Below are 21,079 nucleotides of genomic sequence, written 5' to 3'. Positions count from 1 at the left end.
TACAAAGGTCTGGAACTCACCTTTCTGGTTAACATGGGAAGACATTGCTGAGGTGTACTCACTTTTGAGGACACTAGCTCAAGTACATAGTACAAATATTATATAAATATAGAAAATCTGAGGGGCTTGAAATGACTGAAATGCTTTCTAAATGTAATGACAATTAAATTGTAAACAACTTACTATAAGATTTGACATTTCTTATCACTGTAAAATAAATATGATCATGCTTAGTGACAGTATAATATTGGCACTATTTCATATAATTTCCAAGAGATAATTTTCCACTTAACGTCCACTGAGCGACGCAGAGACACCATTCAAATGTGTGCAGTCGTTACAATTTCAGTTTTAAGAACAAAGTGATTTCGTTCCCCTGTGTCCAAGAGAAAGTGGTCTTAGTTCAATTCTTATGAAATCATTTCATATTTTTTCATGTTGAGAGCTCTAAATCCGGCAAAGAGTATAACAGACACAGGAAATCATTCCTTTGTCAGGATAAGCCAGAAGCTATGCAAATATGGGGTCTGAAACCTGACACTGCAAGTCAGCCCTGCTGGGAGAGTGGGAGTGGAGAGCAGAGAGATGGGGCAAGGTTTGCCAAGTCTAACTTAACTTCTAGAACAATGACCACTCATAACCCGCCCACAAGACCTGAAAAACCAGCCCCCCAAAATGTTTTGCAGCAAAAGAGGAGTGAGCGAGAAGCAGCTAGCTAGTGCTGTTAGTTCATTCCCGCTGGGCACAGGCGTCGTTTCAACGTCTAGTTTTGATTTAAATGTTTTTGAGATGTCAATTAACGTGAATTCAATGTCAAATCAACAACAAAAAATTCACCCTGCCATTAGATTTAGGTAAAACATTTGGTGAAAAAAATACGAAATTCCCTTAATCCAATCAGTTTTCCACGTTGATTCGAAGTCATCAGATTTAATAGTTAACCAGTTTTTGCCCAGTGGGTTGTTCTCACATCACTTGACATGCACGTCATGACATGTGCTGGCGCTGCTCTCCTCCTGCTTGCTCTCTGAACACACACACACACACACACACACACACACACACACACACACACACACACACACACACACACACACACACACACACACACACACACACACACACACGCAGACACCCCTCCGCTCCGGCCTTCCCCCTCCCTCCTTCCCCACCACTCACTCTCCCAGCAACAGCCGGCCTCACTGCCTGATAGTCAGCAGCAGCAGGTCACAGTGAAATTAATAGATAGAAAAAAAAGAAGAGAAATGCCATGGCAGCCATGCAATTTAAAAGTAGCCCAGAAACCTGCATCCCGCGACCAATACAACCGCAACATTGTTTTCAAAGTAGCCCAGTTTGCAGGAAAACCGTGGACATAGCAACCCTGGTTGGGACTTTCTTGCAATATAAAACACTGAACCCCAAGACATTCACAGAACGCTTTGTACACCAAAATGTCTGTTGGAACCGGTCCAGAAATGCTCAAAGTACCCCAAATAGGGACTTAACATCTAAGAGTTAAAGAATAAGGCTTGTCTCTTCATCTGTCCTGTTTGGATATCCGTTCTGTAGTCATCTGCAACAATGTTCATTTAATTTATTTTCATTTCTTCATTTCTTGTCTAGGGTCCAAGGGGAAGTGGCCATAGAATCAGAATCAGCTAGAGACCCAGAGACCTGGCCAGCTCTCTGCTCTGCTGTGATAGATAAGTAGACCCAGAATAGCAGAGACTATTATTTATCACCGGAGCCAGTGGTGCTACCTGGCAGACTCACCCAATCGGCAGACTCTAAATTGCTTTCTGCAAACCATTGATTCCCCACCATTGATACTGCTTCTCTATTCTACTATATGGTACCCTATACGGTACCCCCTTATTGCTGTAATCTGTTCCTTCTCCTGGCCATGCTACTGTATCACCAGTCCTGGTCGTCTTTTTCATACTCCTGGGCTAAAGCACCCAAACACTCATTTACAGGAACTAAGTAAGAGTTGAGCATCTAATTGTGCATTTTGCATGGTATTGTATAGGCTGCGTCTTGGTACTGTATAGCCTGGATCTTGGTACTGTATAGCCTGGGTCATGGGACTGTATAGCCTGGGTCTTGGTAATGTATAGCCTGGGTCACGGGACTGTATAGCCTGGATCTTGGTACTGTATAGCCTGGGTCACGGGACTGTATAGCCTGGGTCTTGGTAATGTATAGCCTGGGTAACGGGACTGTATAGCCTGGGTCTTGGTAATGTATAGCCTGGGTCACGGGACTGTATAGCCTGGATCTTGGTACTGTATAGCCTGGGTCATGGGACTGTATAGCCTGGGTCTTGGTAATGTATAGCCTGGGTCACGGGACTGTATAGCCTGGATCTTGGTACTGTATAGCCTGGGTCACGGGACTGTATAGCCTGGGTCTTGGTAATGTATAGCCTGGGTCACGGGACTGTATAGCCTGGGTCTTGGTAATGTATAGCCTGGGTCACGGGACTGTATAGCCTGGATCTTGGTACTGTATAGCCTGGGTCATGGGACTGTATAGCCTGGGTCTTGGTAATGTATAGCCTGGGTCACGGGACTGTATAGCCTGGGTCTTGGTACTGTATAGCCAGGGTCATGGGACTGTATAGCCTGGGTCATGGGACTGTATAGCCTGGGTCATGGGACTGTATAGCCTGGGTCTTGGTAATGTATAGCCTGGGTCTTGGTAATTTATAGCCTGGGTCTTGGTAATGTATAGCCTGGGTCATGGGACTGTATAGCCTGGGTCATGGGACTGTATAGCCTGGGTCACGGGACTGTATAGCCTGGGTCATGGGACTGTATAGCCTGGGTCATGGGACTGTATAGCCTGGGTCATGGGACTGTATAGCCTGGGTCATGGGACTGTATAGCCTGGGTCATGGGACTGTATAGCCTGGGTCATGGGACTGTATAGCCTGGGTCTTGGTAATGTATAGCCTGGGTCTTGGTAATTTATAGCCTGGGTCTTGGTAATGTATAGCCTGGGTCATGGGACTGTATAGCCTGGGTCACGGGACTGTATAGCCTGGATCTTGGTACTGTATAGCCTGGGTCATGGGACTGTATAGCCTGGGTCTTGGTAATGTATAGCCTGGGTCACGGGACTGTATAGCCTGGGTCTTGGTACTGTATAGCCTGGGTCATGGGACTGTATAGCCTGGGTCATGGGACTGTATAGCCTGGGTCATGGGACTGTATAGCCTGGGTCTTGGTAATGTATAGCCTGGGTCTTGGTAATTTATAGCCTGGGTCTTGGTAATGTATAGCCTGGGTCATGGGACTGTATAGCCTGGGTCATGGGACTGTATAGCCTGGGTCTTGGTAATGTATAGCCTGGGTCTTGGTAATGTATAGCCTGGGTCATGGGACTGTATAGCCTGGGTCTTGGTAATGCATAGCCTGGGTCATGGGACTGTATAGCCTGGGTCTTGGAAATGTATAGCCTGGGTCATGGGACTGTATAGCCTGGGTCTTGGTAATGTATAGCCGGGAACACTGGAAACGCGTTCTCTGGAGTGATGAATCACGCTTCACCATCTAAAAGTCCAATGGACGAATCTGGGTTTGGCGGATGCCAGGAGAACGCTACCTGCCCCAATGCATAGTGCCAACAGTAAAGTTTGGTGGAGGAGGAATAATGGTCTGGGGCTGTTTTTCATGGTTCAGGCTAGGGCCCTTAGTTCCAGTGACAGGTAATTTTAATGCTACAGCATACAATGACATTCTAGAAGATTCTGTGCTTTGTGGCAACTGTTTGGGGGAAGGCACTTTCCTGTTTCAGCATGACAATGCCTCGTGCACAAAGCGAGGTCCATGCAGAAATGGTTTGTCGAGATCGGTGAGGAACAACTTGACTGGCCTGCACAGAGCCTTGACCTCAACCCCATCGAACACCTTTGGAATTGGAACGCTGACAGTGAGCCAGGCCTAATCGCCCAACATCAGTGCCCGAACTCACTAATGCTCTTGTGGCTGAATAGAAGCAAGTCCCCACAGCAATGTTCCAACATCTAGTGGAAAGCCTTCCCAGAAGAGTGGAGGCTGTTATAGTAGCGAAGGGGGACCAACTCCATATAAATGCACATGATTTTGGAATGAGATGTTTGACGAGCAGGTGTCCACATGCTAGAGTATTCTGTTTGCTCCATTAAAATGATAAGCAAAGACATTGTGTGATTATCTCTCAGATTAACACAGCTATGGTCATTTGAATGGTGTTTGAGAGCTTGGTCTTTGGTGTTTTACGCTAAATATTATGCATGTTTCCTGCCAAAGAGAGAGCATACACACACACACACACACACACACACACACACACACACACACACACACACACACACACACACACACACACACACACACACACACACACACACACACACACACACACACACACACACAAAGACACATTGGGAAACTATAGGGGCTGTGGGCCCTCTTTATTATTCATTCTATATATAGTGCTGAGCTCAGGGAAACAGAGGATTCCAAATCACCTAATGTACAGTGCCCATATTAGGAACAGCCTCTGAGTCACACGGAGTGAATATAGTCAGAGCCAGTATTCACAAAGTATCTGAGTGCTGAACTACAGTAGGATCAGGTCCCTCATCTTATTCAGTATTAATTATAAGGCAAAATTGATCCTGATCCAGCACTCCTACTCTGAGATGCTTGATACATACGGGCTCTGGCGTCTGACACCTCTTTCTTGTAACTCTAAGGATGTCCTAATATGGACACCATTCATACGGTCTGGTCTCATACTTTAAAAGCCTCACAATAGCAGGGAAATTGGATCCCCTTCTGAGAGGCTTACACCTAATAAGCAGCTTTACCCATCCTCCATCCCTCCATTAAACACACACACACTGCCCCTCTCCCCAGCCCTTTTCCTCCCACTCTCACCCACCCTTCCTCCCATCGTTCTGTTTCTCACTCGCTCCCTGTCTAAATTCTTGCTTCTCTTCCACCCCACCGCCCATCCCTCCCTTTCTTTGTTTCCCTCTAACCATCCTCGCTCTGAAATTCTCTCACAGAGTATAGAAGTCCTCAAATGAATGCTGCTTCATTGACAGTGTCTATATATATATATATATATATATATATATATATAGTGGGGAGAATAAGTATTTGATACACTGCTGATTTTGCAGGTTTTCCTACTTACAAAGCATGTAGAGGTCTGTCATTTTTATCATAGGTACACTTCAACTGTGAGAGACGGAATCTAAAACAAAAATCCAGAAAATCATATTGTATGATTTTTAAGTAATTCATTTGCATTTTATTGCATGACATAAGTATTTGATACATCAGAAAAGCAGAACTTAATATTTGGTACAGAAACCTTTGTTTGCAATTACAGAGATCATACATTTCCTGTAGTTCTTGACCAGGTTTGCACACACTGCAGGGATTTTGGCCCACTCCTCCATACATAGATTCTCCAGATCCTTCAGGTTTCGGGGCTGTCGCAGGGCAATACGGACTTTCAGCTCCCTCCAAAGATTTTCTATTGGGTTCAGGTCTGGAGACTGTCTAGGCCACTCCATGATCTTGAGATGCGTCTTACGGAGCCACTCCTTAGTTGCCCTGGCTGTGTGTTTTGGGTCGTTGTCATGCTGGAAGACCCAGCCACAACCCATCTTCAATGCTCTTACTGAGGGAAGGAGGTTGTTGGCCAAGATCTCACGATACATGGCCCCATCCACTCAATACGGTGCAGTCGTCCTGTCCCCTTTGCAGAAAAGCATCCCCAAAGAATGATGTTTCCACCTCCATGCTTCACGGTTGGGATGGTGTTCTTGGGGTGGTACTCATCCTTCTTCTTCCTCCAAACACGACGAGTGGAGTTTAGACCAAAACGCTCTATTTTTGTCTCATCAGACCACATGACCTTCTCCAATTTCTCCTCTCGATCATCCAGATGGTCATTGGCAAACTTCAGACGGGCCTGGACATGCGCTGGCTTGAGCAGGGGGACCTTGCGTGCACTGCAGGATTTTAATCCATGAAGGCGTAGTGTGTTACTAATGGTTTTCTTTGAGACTGTGGTCCCAGCTCTCTCTCGCCGTCAATGGGCTGATCCCTCACCCTCATGATCATTGATGCCCCATGTGGTGAGAGCTTGAATGGAGCCCCAGACCGAGGGTGATTGACCGTCATCTTGAACTTCTTCCATTTTCTAATAATTGCGCCAACAGTTGTTGCCTTCTCACCAAGCCGCTTGCCTATTGTCCTGTAGCCCATCCCAGCCTTGTGCAGGTCTACAATTTTAACCCTGATGTCCTTACACAGCTCTCTGGTCTTGGCCATTGTGGAGAGGTTGGAGTCTGTTTGATTGAGTGTGTGGACAGGTGCCTTTTATATAGGTAACGAGTTCAAACAGGTGCAGTTAATACAGGTAATGAGTGGAGAACAGGAGGACTTCTTAAAGAAAAGCTAACAGGTCTGTGAGACCCGGAATTCTTACTGGTTGGTAGGTGATCAAATACTTATGTCATGCAATAAAATGCAAATTAATTACTTAAAAATCATATAATGTGATTTTCTGGATTTTTGTTTAAATTCCGCCTCTCACAGTTGAAGTGTACCTATGATAAAAATTACAGACCTCTACATGCTTTGTAAGTAGGAAAACCTGCAAAATCGGCAGTGTATCAAATACTTGTTCTCCCCACTGTATATATATATATATATTGACAGTGTCATTATAGTAAAAATAAAGAAAAACCCTTGAATGAGAAGGTGTGTCCAAACTTTTGACTAGTACTCTCTCTCTCTCTCTCTATATATATATATATACACTGCTCAAAAAAATAAAGGGAACACTAAAATAACACATCCTAGATCTGAATGAATGAAATATTCTTATTAAATACTTTTTTCTTTTTTTTGCTAACAAAATCACACAAAAATGATCAATGGAAATCAAATTTATCAACCCATGTAGGTCTGGATTTGGAGTCACACTCAAAATTAAAGTGGAAAACCACACTATAGGCTGATCCAACTTTGATGTAATGTCCTTAAAACAAGTCAAAATGAGGCTCAGTAGTGTCTGTGGCCTCCGCGTGCCTGTATGACCTCCCTACAATGCCTGGGCATGCTCCTGATGAGGTGGCGGATGGTCTCCTGAGGGATCTCCTCGCAGACCTGGACTAAAGCATCCGCCAACTCCTGGACAGTCTGTGGTGCAACGTGGCGTTGGTGGATGGAGCGAGACATGATGTCCCAAATGTGCTCAATTGGATTCAGGTCTGGGGAACGGGCGGGCCAGTCCATAGCATCAATGCCTTCCTCTTGCAGGAACTGCTGACACACTCCAGCCACATGAGGTCTAGCATTGTCTTGCATTAGGAGGAACCCAGGGCCAACCGCACCAGCATATGGTCTCACAAGGGATCTGAGGATCTCATCTTGGTACCTAATGGCAGTTAGGCTACCTCTGGCGAGCACATGGAGGGCTGTGCGGCCCACCAAAGAAATGCCACCCCACACCATGGCTGACCCACTGCCAAACCGGTCATGCTGGAGGATGTTGCAGGCAGCAGAACATTCTCCATGGCATCTCCAGACTCTGTCACGTCTGTCACGTGCTCAGTGTGAACCTGCTTTCATCTGTGAAGAGCACAAGGGCGCCCGTGGCAAATTTGCCAATCTTGGTGTTCTCTGGCAAATGGGCTGTAAAGCACAACCACCACCTGTGGACGTCGGGCCCTCATACCACCCTCATGGAGTCTGTTTCTGACCGTTTGAGCAGACACATGCACATTTGTGGCCTGCTGGAGTTCATTTTGCAGGGGTCTGGCAGTGCTCCTCCTGCTCCTCCTTGCACAAATACGGAGGTAGCTGTCCTGCTGCTGGGTTGTTGCCTCCTCCACGTCTCCTGATGTACTGGCCTGTCTCCTGGTAGCGTCTCCATGCTCTGGACACTACGCTGACAGACACAGCAAACCTTCTTGCCACAGCTCGCATTGATGTGCCATCCTGGATGAAATGCACTACCTGAGCCACTTGTGTGGGTTGTAGACTCCGTCTCATGCTACCACTAGAGTGAAAGCACCGCCAGCATTCAAAAGTGACCAAAACATCAGCCAGGAAGCATAGGAACTGAGAAGTGGTCTGTGGTCACCACCTGCAGAATCACTCCTTTATTGGCGGTGTCTTGCTAATTGCCTATAATTTCCATCTGTTGTCTATTCCATTTGCACAACAGCATGTGAAATTTATTGTCAATCAGTGTTGCTTCCTAAGTGGACAGTTTGATTTCACAGAAGTGTGATTGACTTGGAGTTACATTGTGTTGTTTAAGTGTTCCCTTTATTTTTTTGAGCAGTGTACATATATATATAGAGAGAGAGAGCGAGAGAGAGAGTACTAGTCAAACGTTTGGACACACCTACTCATTCAAGGGCTTTTCTTTATTTTTACTATTTTCTACATTGCAGAATAATAGTGAAGACATCAACACTATGAAATAACACATATGGAATCATGTAATAACAAAGAAAGTTAAACAAATCAAAATATATTTGAGATTTGAGATTCCTCAAAGTAGCCTTGACGACAGCTTTGCACACTCTTGGCATTCTCTCAACAAGCTTCATGAGGTAATCACCTGGAATGCGTTTGAATTAACTGGTGTGCCTTGTTAAAAGTTCATTTGTGGAATTTATTTCCTTCATAATGCGTTTGAGACAATCAGTTGTGTTGTGACAAGGTAGGGGTGGTATACAGAAGACAGACCTATTTGGTAAAACACCAAGTCCATATTATGGCAAGAACAGGTCAAATATGCAAAGAGAAACGGCAGTGCATCATTACTTTAAGACATGAAGTTCAGTCAATGCAGAAAATATCAAGAACTTTGAACGTTTCTGAAACTGGCTCTCACAAGGACCGCAACAGGAAAGGAAGACCATGAGTTACCTCTGCTGCAGGGGATAAGTTCATTAGAGTTAACTGCACTTTAGATTGCAACCCAAATAAATGTTTCACAGAGTTCAAGTAACTGTTCAGAGGAGACTGCGTGAATCAGGCCTTCAATGTCGAATTGAATTAAAGAAACCACTACTAAAGGATACTAATAATAAGAAGAGACTTGCTTGGGCCAAGCAACATGTGCAATGGACATTAGACCGGTGGAAATCTGTCCTTTGGTCTGATGAGTCCACATTTAGGTTACAACCAGCTCAAACCTGTTCAAACTGTCTTTGTGAGACACAGGGTAGGTGAACAGATGATCTCTGTATGTGTGGTTCCCGCCTTGAAGCATGGAGGAGGAGGTGTGATAGTGTGGGGGTGCTTTGCCGTTGACACTGTCAGTAATTTATTTAGAATTCAAGGCACACTTAATCAGCATGGTTACCACAGCATTCTGCAGCGATATGCCATCCCATCTGATTTGCGCTTAGTGGGACTATCATTTGTTTTTCAACAGGACAATGACCCAACACACCTCCAGGCTGTGTAAGGGCTATTTGACCAATTAGAGTGATGGAGTGCTGCATCAGATGACCTGGCCTCCACAATCACCAGACCTCAACCGAATTGCAATGGTTTGGGATGAGTTGGACCGCAGAGTGAAGGAAAAGCAGCCAACAAGTATTCAGCGTATGTGGGAACTTCTTCAAGACTGTTGGAAAATAAATCCTCATGAAGCTGGTTTAGAGAATGCCAAGAGTGTGCAAAGCTGTCATCAAGGAAAATGATGGCTACTTTGAAGATCTATAATATAAAATATATTTTCATTTGTTTAACACTTTTTTGGTTACTACTATAGTTTTGATGTCTTCAATATTATTCTACAATGTAGAAAACAGTAAAAATCAAGAAAAACCCTTGAATGAGTAGGTGTGTCCAAACTTTTGACTGGTACTGTATATATATTTAAAATAACAAAGAGAATTACAGCATTACACCATCACTTAAAAACATTGTCTTGGAGTTACAAAAAAATCCCAGTTTGTCAAAAAGTACAAGGAGTTTACAGGAGACCTGGGTTCAAGTACTACTGGAAATCTTTAAAAAACGTTTATTGTTTGCTCTAGCCTGCCTGGAGTGCCAGATGGGTGTGGTTTGCAGTCTTGCTACTATTCCATTGGTTCCATTGTGCCAGGAAAGCTCAATCAAGTCCAGATAAAGTATTTGAAATTATTTCGAATAGTATTTGCACCCAGGTCTGGTTACAGGTGGACTATAAGCTCATGTCAGCTGAGTTGGGCTTTGTATCTGAGGTCACCTGTATCTGTCTGTCTGTCTGTCTGTCTGTCTGTCTGTCTGTCTGTCTGTCTGCTAGTCCACCATAGAGAAGTATAAAAACACACACAATAGAATAGAAAAACACATCAGTCTTTATCAGAATGATCTCATCAGTTCATCTGGTAGGCTGGCTGGCAAGGCGCTGGGCCGTTTTCCTGAGCTGGAGCGGACTCAGTGAAACATGATGTTTCTTTCTGCCACCCCATTGGACGGAAACAGTCTTTTTGGGGGTCATCCTGTGCTCTGAGAAGTCTAGTTCAGTCTAGCTGAGCTCTGAGAAGTCTAGTCCAGTCTAGCTTTGCCCAGTGTCAGACACTTGCCACACTTTTCACACTACTAAGCCAAGCTAAGCCAAGCTGTACTGCGCTGGTAGTTGCTGGAAAGCACAGTGTGAAAAAAAAATACCCAAGCCATCACAGTATGGATCCGCTCGGCATTACAGTGTGAAAAGGATGTAATTATCCATGGGCAAGGGTCATGTGTCTATGACCTCAGTCGGTGAGGGTTCGTCGGGGAGGCTAGTGGTGGCATTGGGCAAGGTCTGGTTGTGCCCGTGGTTGTGACCCACAGAGTTCCCTTGTTGCAGCTCTAATGCTATACCTGCCATGCTAGGGTCCTGTGGAGGGAACTCCTTCACCTGCCTCCTGTACTCCAGAAACGTACAGGCCTTCGTGGCTATGGCCACCACGTTCTTCCCTATGAAGATTGTGGAAACCCTACTATCCTGGAACAGCACCATGTTGACCCCACGGATCATGATTGTCACTATGTTTATGGTAACAAGACTAAGAACAGGGTACAGCATCATCTTCTGGGGCGAGACGTGCTCCCCCTGGACACTGATCTCAGACAGGGAGACACAGGGCAGGATAAGGAGGAGGATGTAGCAGTAGAAGAACATCAGTCCCTCGGCCCAGATGGGTAGGCCCGTCCGCTGGGGCTCCCACAGGTTGGCCTGGATGTCCAGAACATCCAGCAGGTCCAGGGCCACCCAGAACAGCCTCCCCCGCATGTCCTCCTTCTTCCGGAAGGTTCTCACATACTCCATGCTGTCCAGAGCAACAAGGACCAGGTACAGCCCCGGGACGCACACAGAGAGGAGTAAGGTTAGAGCCTTGCGGGCCACCGTCTCCAGGCTCTTCCTGTCCGCCTTGTAGTTCTAGAAGATATAAGACATTCTTTGTTGTTAATTGTCAGAGAGATATTGAAATGTGTCTTTTTCTGGATTTCTGTGAATATCCAGCCCTGTCAAATCCCGACTTGAAACTATGAGATCAGGTTGCAGCATCCCCTCCCCGCCACCCAGCCAATACACACATACACACCACTCGGTTAGCCACAGTGCAGCGTCCCTGGAGCAGTTTAGGGCTGGAGTATCCTGCTCAAGGGCACAACGAAAGGAGATGGTATCTGGGATACTGATGCCAGCAACACTCCGGTTGCCGGCTATAATGGGAATATTTAAAATGAATAACGTTCATATTCAGTTTAGAGTGTTTAACGCAATGTTTAGCATATTTCTGTGTTTTCCCGTTCTGTACTACACATGATTCCAAGTGTTCTGTTTGTAACACTCGGATTGATGGTCACTAGACTAGATGTTATGGATTAAACTCATATCTGTTGATAGTGAATGACTGGAGGTACAAGGACTGAGGACACTGATTACCATTGTATTATGTGAAACACTGCGTGATTCTGTAGCAGCTGACAATCACTGCCTTTTGTTCTTGAAGCCTCTCTGGCTGGTGTTTACAGTACACTTGGTGCTGTCTGATTAGAATATCAAGAGGCCAGTTAAAGACATTCTATGCATCTGTTCTGGAGGTGTCTCCCTGCATTATTGTAATTAAACCGTATTGATTTTGAATGACTTTATCAATGACTGCTCTCCTTTTTGTTCAGCTGGAAATTCCTATTACAGTGGCCCATTCGAATGCCTACCTGGAAGACGAAGTAGAGTTTGATCTCCAGGACGAAGATGTAGAGGAACCAGAGGATCATGGCATAGCCACGCTTGGCAGTTTTCACCTCGGCCCCGACCCAAACCGCCACGTAGCGCAGCACGATGAGGAAACAGATGTCTCCCACCAGCACGATTATGCACACCCCGATCTACAAATACACATCGTACTTTATTTACCTATCATTAAAATCACAACACAGTTTTTACAGTAAAACAATATATTGAAATCAATTAAAAGCAAACAATTGAAAGGCAATGAAAGAGATGCAAAAAAACTAAGGATGTCAAAACAGTAAAATCACTGATTAAAGGCCAAGTTGAAAACATTTTGTAATTCAAAGCTACAGTCTACGATTGGTAGATCTATTTTTTGACTTTTAAATGAATGATAAATAGTTATATTCTTTTTTGAATCACAGTATACAGCTTTTTAAAAAAAATGGCCTCTTACCTTCCTGGGCCCTTGGTTCTGCTCTACTAGGTAGGCATCCATAAAGGCCATGCTGGTCATGATCACCATTGTGGTCAGGCACACATGGCGCTTGTCTGGCTGCGGCAAAACCATGGTGGGTAATGGGGGTTATAGTTCTACTGAACTTCCTGTTGTAGTCCTCCAAAACAAAAGTTGTAGTCCTACTTTACAGTTTGTTCAGGAAGTTATTTTAGGGGCAAAAGTCAAGTATACCATACCAATCCCTACTAGATTAACAGATACATTTGGATTTGTTTACATTATTGAGAAGAATGCACTCCCACTCCTTAGAATAATGCAACGTGTCCTCCATTGATTGGTTTGGAAAAGACAACACTTCTAGGACCGAGAGGGCAATGGGACCAAGGTTGGGAGAATTGCAATGATATATTATGGTCTGTTTAAGCCATACAGACTGGTGCATTCCCTCTCTCAGCGCAGTTCCATTGAGTCTGCTGTTCTACTGCTGACATCACGGTCTCACAACACAACTCCGTAACCTGGGAATCCCCTCAGTAATAGAGTGAACATAGCAGCTGGGCTTTATTGCTCCATAGGAAAATGACAAAACCACATATCTTCAGTTGTAGACTTTGTAGTGGCCGAGTCCTCACGGAAGCAACATGTACTGGCAGAGGACAACAGCAGCAGGACATTTCCTGAGGCAAATGCGTGCGTTTGCTTAAATTGTCCAAAGGTATCACTGTGCCTTCACTGTGGGGCTTCTAAAGAGAATCTACTGAGGAGGAGAGAATGGAGTTCCACGCGCTTCTGATCAGACAGACCTCAGAGAGAATTGTTCCTGTGAGTTCTGTACAAATTCACAGTAACTGTTTCTCCTCTTTCAGTCCGTAGAGTCTAGGGAAGAGAGAAGAGAATAAGGGGTTAGTTTAGCCCAATCTGTGCTGTCTAAACTCCTGTGATTACACACTGTTACAGCAGGGGGCAGTAGTATGACTTGGATTCGTGTCATAAAGGGAACCACATACAGAAGACAAGGGATACACACATAAGTGTGTATAACACACACACACACACACACACACACACACACACACACACACACACACACCATATATATATAATGTGAAATTTACATTTAGCTGAATTGCAAATATACTCCTGTGTTAATCCGGCTTAGTGGGCTGGCATTGGAAAAACTACAATAAAAGGAAAGGAGAGTAGACTCAATAAACATGCCTATACAACCCCATACCTCCAAAGCTGCCAAACACATCCATGTTCATTACCTTAAACCATCTCAATATACAGTTACTGTCTTCTCTAGATTCAGACTGTAAAAATAACACTCCTATTTCCACCATGTAATGTTCTTCAGGTATTCAATATTTCATGCCAGTGGATTTCTTTGACCTTTGCATGATACTGTGAGTGGCTGCCAGCTGCTGTAACTGTAAAGTGAGGTATCTAGGGCTAATTCAGTCACTCTTGGGGGTTGCAAAATCAAGAATTCCCTGCTTATTAAGCGAGGGCTTGCACATTTTACCACACTATATACATTTGTGTGACTGTCCTTGTCTATCAGTGTACCGGTGATTAATTACTTGTCCAAAGTTAATAGGATCCAACTAAACAAATAACAAACAAATAAATGCAATGTTATTGCACAAAACAGTCAAATCCTCGCAATGTTATTGCATAAAACAGTCAAATCCTCGCAATGGTATTTCATACTCTTATCACAGAACAATAAGAGGGCTCGCAATGTCAACTCACCACACATTTACCTCATAATATGGTTTAATCAAGCCACATATCAACAAACTTTTTCCCTCGTCAGTGCATTTTTGCCCCAAAATATCACAAAGAAATCCTTGAGAAATCGTGGAGACTGTTTATCTCCCAATATAGCTAATGCCATCAACAGAATAACTAGAATGGAAATCTTATCCATTCTAGGTATTCTATTTCTATGTCTAACACTCTCCAGGCAGTGCCTAGAACAGCGCTACTGCTGGCTTCCATAGCAACCACTTTCTATTGAGAAAGTGTAATAATACGGGATGATGAGCCTCAAGCAGCGGAGAGCCAGGGCTTTCTGGGAACAGAGAGATTATCACCACAAGCCACTGAGACTAGGATGTGTGCGGAGAGAAGAGGAGAGAGGAGGAGAGGAAAGGAGAGGACAGGAAAGGAGAGGAGAGGAAAGGAGATGAGAGAAGAGGAGGAGAGGAGGAGTAGAAGAGAGAAGAGGAGGAGAGAAGGAAAGGAGAGGAAAGGAGAGAAGAGGAGAGAGGAGAAGAGGAAAGTAGAGAAGAGCTACAGTATGTGTTGTTAGAGAGAAGGACAGGAGGTTAGGAGTGTGGGGGTTTTGTGTGGGTGAGAGGAAAGGAGGAGAGGCAGAGGGAAGGAGAGGGACAAGGCTGTGGGTTGAGGAGAGGAGGAGATAGGCTGAGTGCTGTGGGTGAGGAGAGGAGGTATGTGGATGACAGCAACATACAGTATGTGGCACACTAGGGGCGGCAGGGTAGCCTAGTGGTTAGAGCGTTGGACTAGTAACCGGAAGGTTGCGAGTTCAAACCCCCGAGCTGACAAGGTACAAATCTGTCGTTCTGCCCCTGAACAGGCAGTTAACCCACTGTTCCCAGGCCGTCATTGAAAATAAGAATTTGTTCTTAACTGACTTGCCTGGTTAAATAAAGGGAAAATAAAAAATAAAATAAAAAAAAGGGGGAAAGGGACACGCTCTATCTTGTACCTCATTGGAATGTTTAACACACACACACATGTCAAAGGGCTGAGACACGCAAACACACACACACACACACACACGCACACCAGTAGACGCTCCTTAGTGGAGGAAGGACAGGACCGTCCTCCTCAGGGAATTTCAGAAAAATAAAATAGCGAAACATTAAAAAAGTTTTCCTCTTTATTTACAGCTATACTAAATATATTCACGTCACCAAATAATTGATTAAAACACACTGTTTTCCTATGAAAGTCTACAGTAGCCTCAACAGCACTCTGTAGGGTAGCACCATGGTGTAGCCGGAGGACAGCTAGCTTCTGTCCTCCTCTGGGTAAATTGACTTCAATACAAAACCTAGGAGGCTCATGGCCACCCCCTTCCATAGACTTACAGAGTAATTATGACAACTTCCAGAGGACGTCCTCCAACCTATCAGAGCTCTTGCAACATGAACTGATATGTTGTCCACCCAATCCAAGGACCAGAGAATGAATCTAGTACTGAAAGCATAAGCTACAGCTAGCAAGTATTGCAGTGCATAAAATGTGGTATATAGTTGACTCAAAGAGAGAGAAAGACATTAGTTGAACAGTTTTGTACAAATTAATTTATTCTGAAATTAAGGAAGACCAAGCTAATCCAAGTTTATCATTTTAAAAGGCTAATTGATCATTAGAAAAACCTTTTGCAATTATGTTAGAACAGAGCAAACTGGCGCTAACCAGAATAGAAAGCGAAGTGGGAGGCCCTGGTGCACAACTGAGCAAGAGGACAAGTACATTAGAGTGTCTAATTTGAGAAACAGACGCCTCACGAGTACTCAACTGTCAGCTTCATTAAATAGTACATGCAAAACACGAGTCTCAATGTCAACAGTGAAGAGGCGACTCCAGGATGCTGTCCTTCTAGGCAGAGTTGCAAAGAAAAAGCCATATCTCAGACTGGCCAATAAAAATAAAATATTAAGATGGGCAAAATAACACAGACACTAAACAGAGGAACTCTGCCTAGAAGGCCAGCATCCCGGAGTATCCTCTTCACTGTTGACGTTGAGACTGGTGTTTTGCGGGTACTATTTATTGAAGCTGCCAGTTGAGGACTTGTGAGGCGTCTGTTTCTCAAACTAGACACTCTAATGTACTTGTCCTCTTGCTCAGTTGTGCAAGGGCCTCCCACTCCTCTTTCTATTGTAGTTAGAGCCAATTTGCGCTGTTCTGTGAAGGGAGTAGTACACATCATTTTACGAGATCTTCAGTTTCTTGGCAATTTCTCTTATGGTATAGCCTTCATTTCTCAGAACAAGAATAGACTGACGAGTTTCAGAAGAAAGGTCTTTGTTTTGGGCCATTTTGAGCATGTAATCAAACCCGCATATGCTGATGCTCCAGATACTCAAACAGTCTAAAGGAGGTCAGTTTGATTGCTTCTTTAATTAGTACAACAGTTTTCAGCTGTGCTAACATAATTGCAGAAGGGTTTTCTAATGATCAATGAGCCTTTTAAATGGATAAACTTGGATTAGCTAACACAACATGCCATTGTAACACAGGAGTGACGGCTGCTGATAATGGGCCTCTGTACACTTATGTAGATATTCCATAAATAATCTGCCGTTTCCAGCTACAAAAGTAATTTACAACATTAACAATGTCTACACTGTATTTATGATCAATTTGATGTTATTTTAATGGACAAAAAAACAAACAATTATTTCAAAAACAAGGAAATATCTAAGTGATCCCAAACTTTTGAATGGTAGTGTACTGTAGATATTAATGTGAGGATAATTTTCATACTGATAGGCCGGCCTACTGTAGTGTATCCTACTCAAACACCCAGCTCAAACAGAGAGGGATGCTGTGTTAGCTAGCTGGCTATGGCTATCCAACACTGAAACTCTTCCAAGTTAAAGTAAGCTTTTGGTTTTATAAAAGTATTGCCACCTGGGCCTGGGCCTGCCAGTGTAACTGCTAAACTGCTTGCTGTACACTGTTCTGCATTATTGTAGTGGGTTTACTAACGCGTTAGTACTAGTAGCTATGTTAACTATGACGTTCGCTAATATGGTGACAAAGATGTAGGCTGTGTGTAGCGGTTAGCGGTCATAGTATGCTTTGGCTTGGAAAGTTTTTTTTGCCTGTTCACAGACAGCTGTGAAGTCCTGAAGTGAAGGAAAAAGTTAGAGCAAAAGAGCGCAGATGTGAACAAAGTGATCATGCTGTTTGAATGTGGCTGCTATGAAAGTGACCTGTGTGTGCTGGTGATCAGGGGTGTATTCATTCTGCAGATTCAGTTGAAAAAGTTTTTTAAATGGAAACAAACATAACGAAATGGGGATAAACAGTTTGCAACTGTTGGGACTAATGATTACACCCTAGATCAGCTACTGTAGATGCAGGCAAGAGTGTGCACAGTGGTACTGAATGTGTCACTGTGTCACCATGATTACACACATTTTTCTCTCGACCTGTGCACCTTCGTTGTAAGCTTTCATTCGTAGGTTGTAGCAACCTCATGATAGGTATAGGGAAAATGTAAGTATCATGTAGTAGCCTAAACCAATTAATGTTACATTGAGCTGGGTGAATGGAATCTGAATGACAGTCATCCAATATGCTGTAATAGAAATAAGGCCATGCTAATCTTAAACAGCACCAACCGCCACTGACGCACACACTCGCTCATCTCTTTGATGGCCAGCCCTCAGCTGGAGGAAATTAAAAGGTCATGTGGGTCAGCTTTTGTCTGGTCCCCCATCAAAATGGAGTGTTTCTCTCGCTCTATATTTAGCTGAGACAATGTAAAACCTTGTGCGTTTTAGCCTTTGGGATCAGTTCCATTTCAATACAATCACTTCAGGAAGTAAACTGAAATACTAATTCATTGGAATTGAAATGGAATTGATCCCAAACCATGCTGAACAGCATTACCTGAATGAAAACCACACATTCATTTGCTAGTAGCTGAACGTCTGTTTTCCTGCTATTGACTTTGTTTCATAACGAATACATTCCAATAAAGCTTGTTTGATGCATGAACACGCATTTCATCACGAAATTGCCTTTTTAATATAATAGGAAAACAACTTTCGGCTGGCCCTGAAATTGGCGTCTGGGGTAATACGGCGTCTGGTTGATTTATCACACATTGATATTGAGATATTGAGACAAACTCCCATTTGGAGGAGATGACGCTGCAGCGAGCTCGCTGTACAGGCTCCTGAACAATTCTGCTATTTAGTGTGTGCTTTTCTTTACCGTTGTCTTCGTACATAATGTTTCCTCCATCATTTCCTATGACTAACATCAGAACAGTGATCATTAACCTTGAATTGGATGAACATTTCTACTTTTCATTTCTACTCCAATGAGTAGGCAGCTCTGGATTATTCCGGACCAGGCCCTAATCCCCGTGACTTGAGAGAGGAAGGGACGGTGCAAGAGAGGCAAACGAGTGGATATCCTGATGAGACAATGTCGTCAAGTAAATAAATCGCCTCTACCCTCGATTCTATTGGTGAATGTACAATCACTAGAATACACACCGGAAAAGCTCTGTTCGAGACTATCCTATCAACAGAACCTGAAGAACTGTAACATCCTATGTTTCTCGGAGTCAAAGCTGAACAAGAACATGAATAACAGGCATTTAGCTGGTTTTCTATGCATCATCAATACTGAATGTCTTCGGTAAGGTTAAGGGGGAGGGGTGTGTGTCTTAATTAACAACAGCTGATGCACAATCTCTAATGTTAAGGAAGTCTCAAGTTTTTGCTCGCCTGAGTTAGAATATCTAATGAAAAACTGTAGACCATACTACTATATTTTTTGTAACTGTCTATTTACCACCACAAAAAAATACTGGCACTAAGACCACACTCAACCAGCTGTATAGGCGCCATAAGCAAAAAAGAAAATGTACATCTAGAGGCAGCACTCCTAGGGGCCAGGGATTTTAATGCTGGGAACCTGAAATCTGTTTTGACTCATTTTTAGCAGGAAGTCACCTGTGCAACTAGAGAAGATAAAACTCTAGATACTCCACACACTGAAACGTATATAAAGCTCTCCCTTGCCATCACTTTGGCAAATCTGACCATAATGCTATCCTTCTGTTTCCTGCTTACAATCCAAAACTAAAAGAGGAAGTATCAGTGACGAGCTCAATACAGAAACACCTCTGGTTTACTGACCCCTGCCTGCCTTGACCTGTCTATTGCCTGCCCCTGTTGGATTATTAATACACCATTGTTAATTCGACGTTGTCTGCATCTGGGTCTTACCTTCACACCTGATAAAGCCTTCAAACAGGCAAAGTGACATTACAGGAATACAAGTAAGACTTTTAAACAGGTTAACATTCAAAAGCCGGATTACCAGGAAGCATACTTAGAGCATGCTAGCAAGTTTCTTCACTGACATTTTCAACCTCTCCCTGAACCAGTCTGTAATACCTACATGTTTCAAGCAGACCACTTTAGTCCCTGTGCCCAAGAACGCCAAGGTAACCTGTCTAAACAACTATTACCCCGTAGCACTCACATCTGTAGCCATGAAATGCTTTGAAAGGCTGGTGATGGCTCACATCAACACCTCTGCAACTGTATCCTGGACTTCCTGACGGGCCGCCCCCAGGTGGTGACGGTAGGCAATAACACATCCGCCATGCTGACCCTCAACACGGGGGCCCCTCAGGGGTGCATGCTTTGTCCCCTCCTGTACTCCCTGTTCACCCACAACTGCGTATCCGTGCACAACTCCAGCACCATCATTAAGTTTGTTGACGACACGACAGTGGTTGGCCTGATCACAGACAACGATGAGACAGCCTATAGGGAGGAGGGCAATGACCTGGCTGTGTGGTGCCAGGGCTTCAAACTCTCCCTTAACGTCAGCAAGTTAAAGGAGCTGATGGTGAACTACAGGAAATTACGGGGATGTAGTGGAGCGGGCGAGAGCTTCATGTTCCTCAGTGTCCACATCACTAAGGAATCATCATGGTCCACACACACCAACACAGTCGTGAATAAGGCACGACAAAGCCTCTTCCGCATCAGGAGACTGAAAAGAGTTGTCATGGGCCCTCAGATCCTCAAAAATATTACAGCTGCACCATTGAGACTGGCTGCATCCACCGTTTGGTATGGCATCTGACTGCAAGGTGCTACATATGGTAGTGTGTATGGTCCAGTACATCATTGGAGCCGAGCTCCCTGCCATCCAGGACATCTATGCCAGGCAGTGTCATAGGGAGGCCCTAAAAATGGTCTAACTCCAGATACAAAAGTTGTAGACTGTTCTCTTTGCTACCACACAACAAGCGGTACCGATGCACCAAATCTGAAACCAACAGGACCCTGAGCAGCTTCTACCCTCAAGCCGTAAAACTGCTAAATTGTTAGTTAATTAGTTAACAAAAACTACTCAGACTGTCTGCATTGAGCCTTTTTGCAATAACTCTTTTGACTCACATACACTGCTGCTACTGTTTTATCTATCTTGTTGCCTAGTCACTTTATCACTACCTATATGTACATACAGTATATACTTCAATTACCTCATACCCCTGCACATCGACTCTGTACTGGTACACGTGTATATAGATAGCGAAGTTATCGTTACTCATTGTGTATTCATTCCTTT

General features: G+C 44.0%; 1 protein-coding gene across 1 annotated transcript; it reads right to left on the bottom strand.

Annotated features, from left to right (window-relative positions):
- Positions 1 to 10,761: 10,761 nt before the first annotated feature.
- Positions 10,762 to 12,817, bottom strand: LOC139383910 (transmembrane protein 121Aa). Its single transcript, XM_071128515.1, has 3 exons — positions 12,704 to 12,817; positions 12,231 to 12,401; positions 10,762 to 11,445 (listed from the first exon to the last, which is right to left on the bottom strand). The coding sequence occupies exons 1-3, from the start codon at positions 12,815 to 12,817 to the stop codon at positions 10,762 to 10,764; spliced, it is 969 nt and encodes a 322-aa protein (XP_070984616.1).
- Between the last annotated feature and the right edge of the window lie 8,262 nt (positions 12,818 to 21,079).

Source organism: Oncorhynchus clarkii, chromosome 25, assembly GCF_045791955.1.
Source record: "Oncorhynchus clarkii lewisi isolate Uvic-CL-2024 chromosome 25, UVic_Ocla_1.0, whole genome shotgun sequence".
NCBI lineage: Eukaryota > Metazoa > Chordata > Actinopteri > Salmoniformes > Salmonidae > Oncorhynchus > Oncorhynchus clarkii.
Note: the sequence above shows the minus strand (reverse complement) of the source record. Positions and strands in the feature narration are given on the sequence as shown.

Bases quoted from the DNA above. Each gene is read 5' to 3' on its own strand.
- LOC139383910 (XM_071128515.1), bottom strand. From the start codon at position 12,817: ATGGTTTTGCCGCAGCCAGACAAGCGCCATGTGTGCCTGACCACAATG. The intron at 12,402-12,703 runs GTAAGAGGCCAT...GTGTATTTGTAG, and splicing joins AGAACCAAGGGCCCAGGAAG to ATCGGGGTGTGCATAATCGT. The intron at 11,446-12,230 runs GTAGGCATTCGA...TATATCTTCTAG, and splicing joins AACTCTACTTCGTCTTCCAG to AACTACAAGGCGGACAGGAA.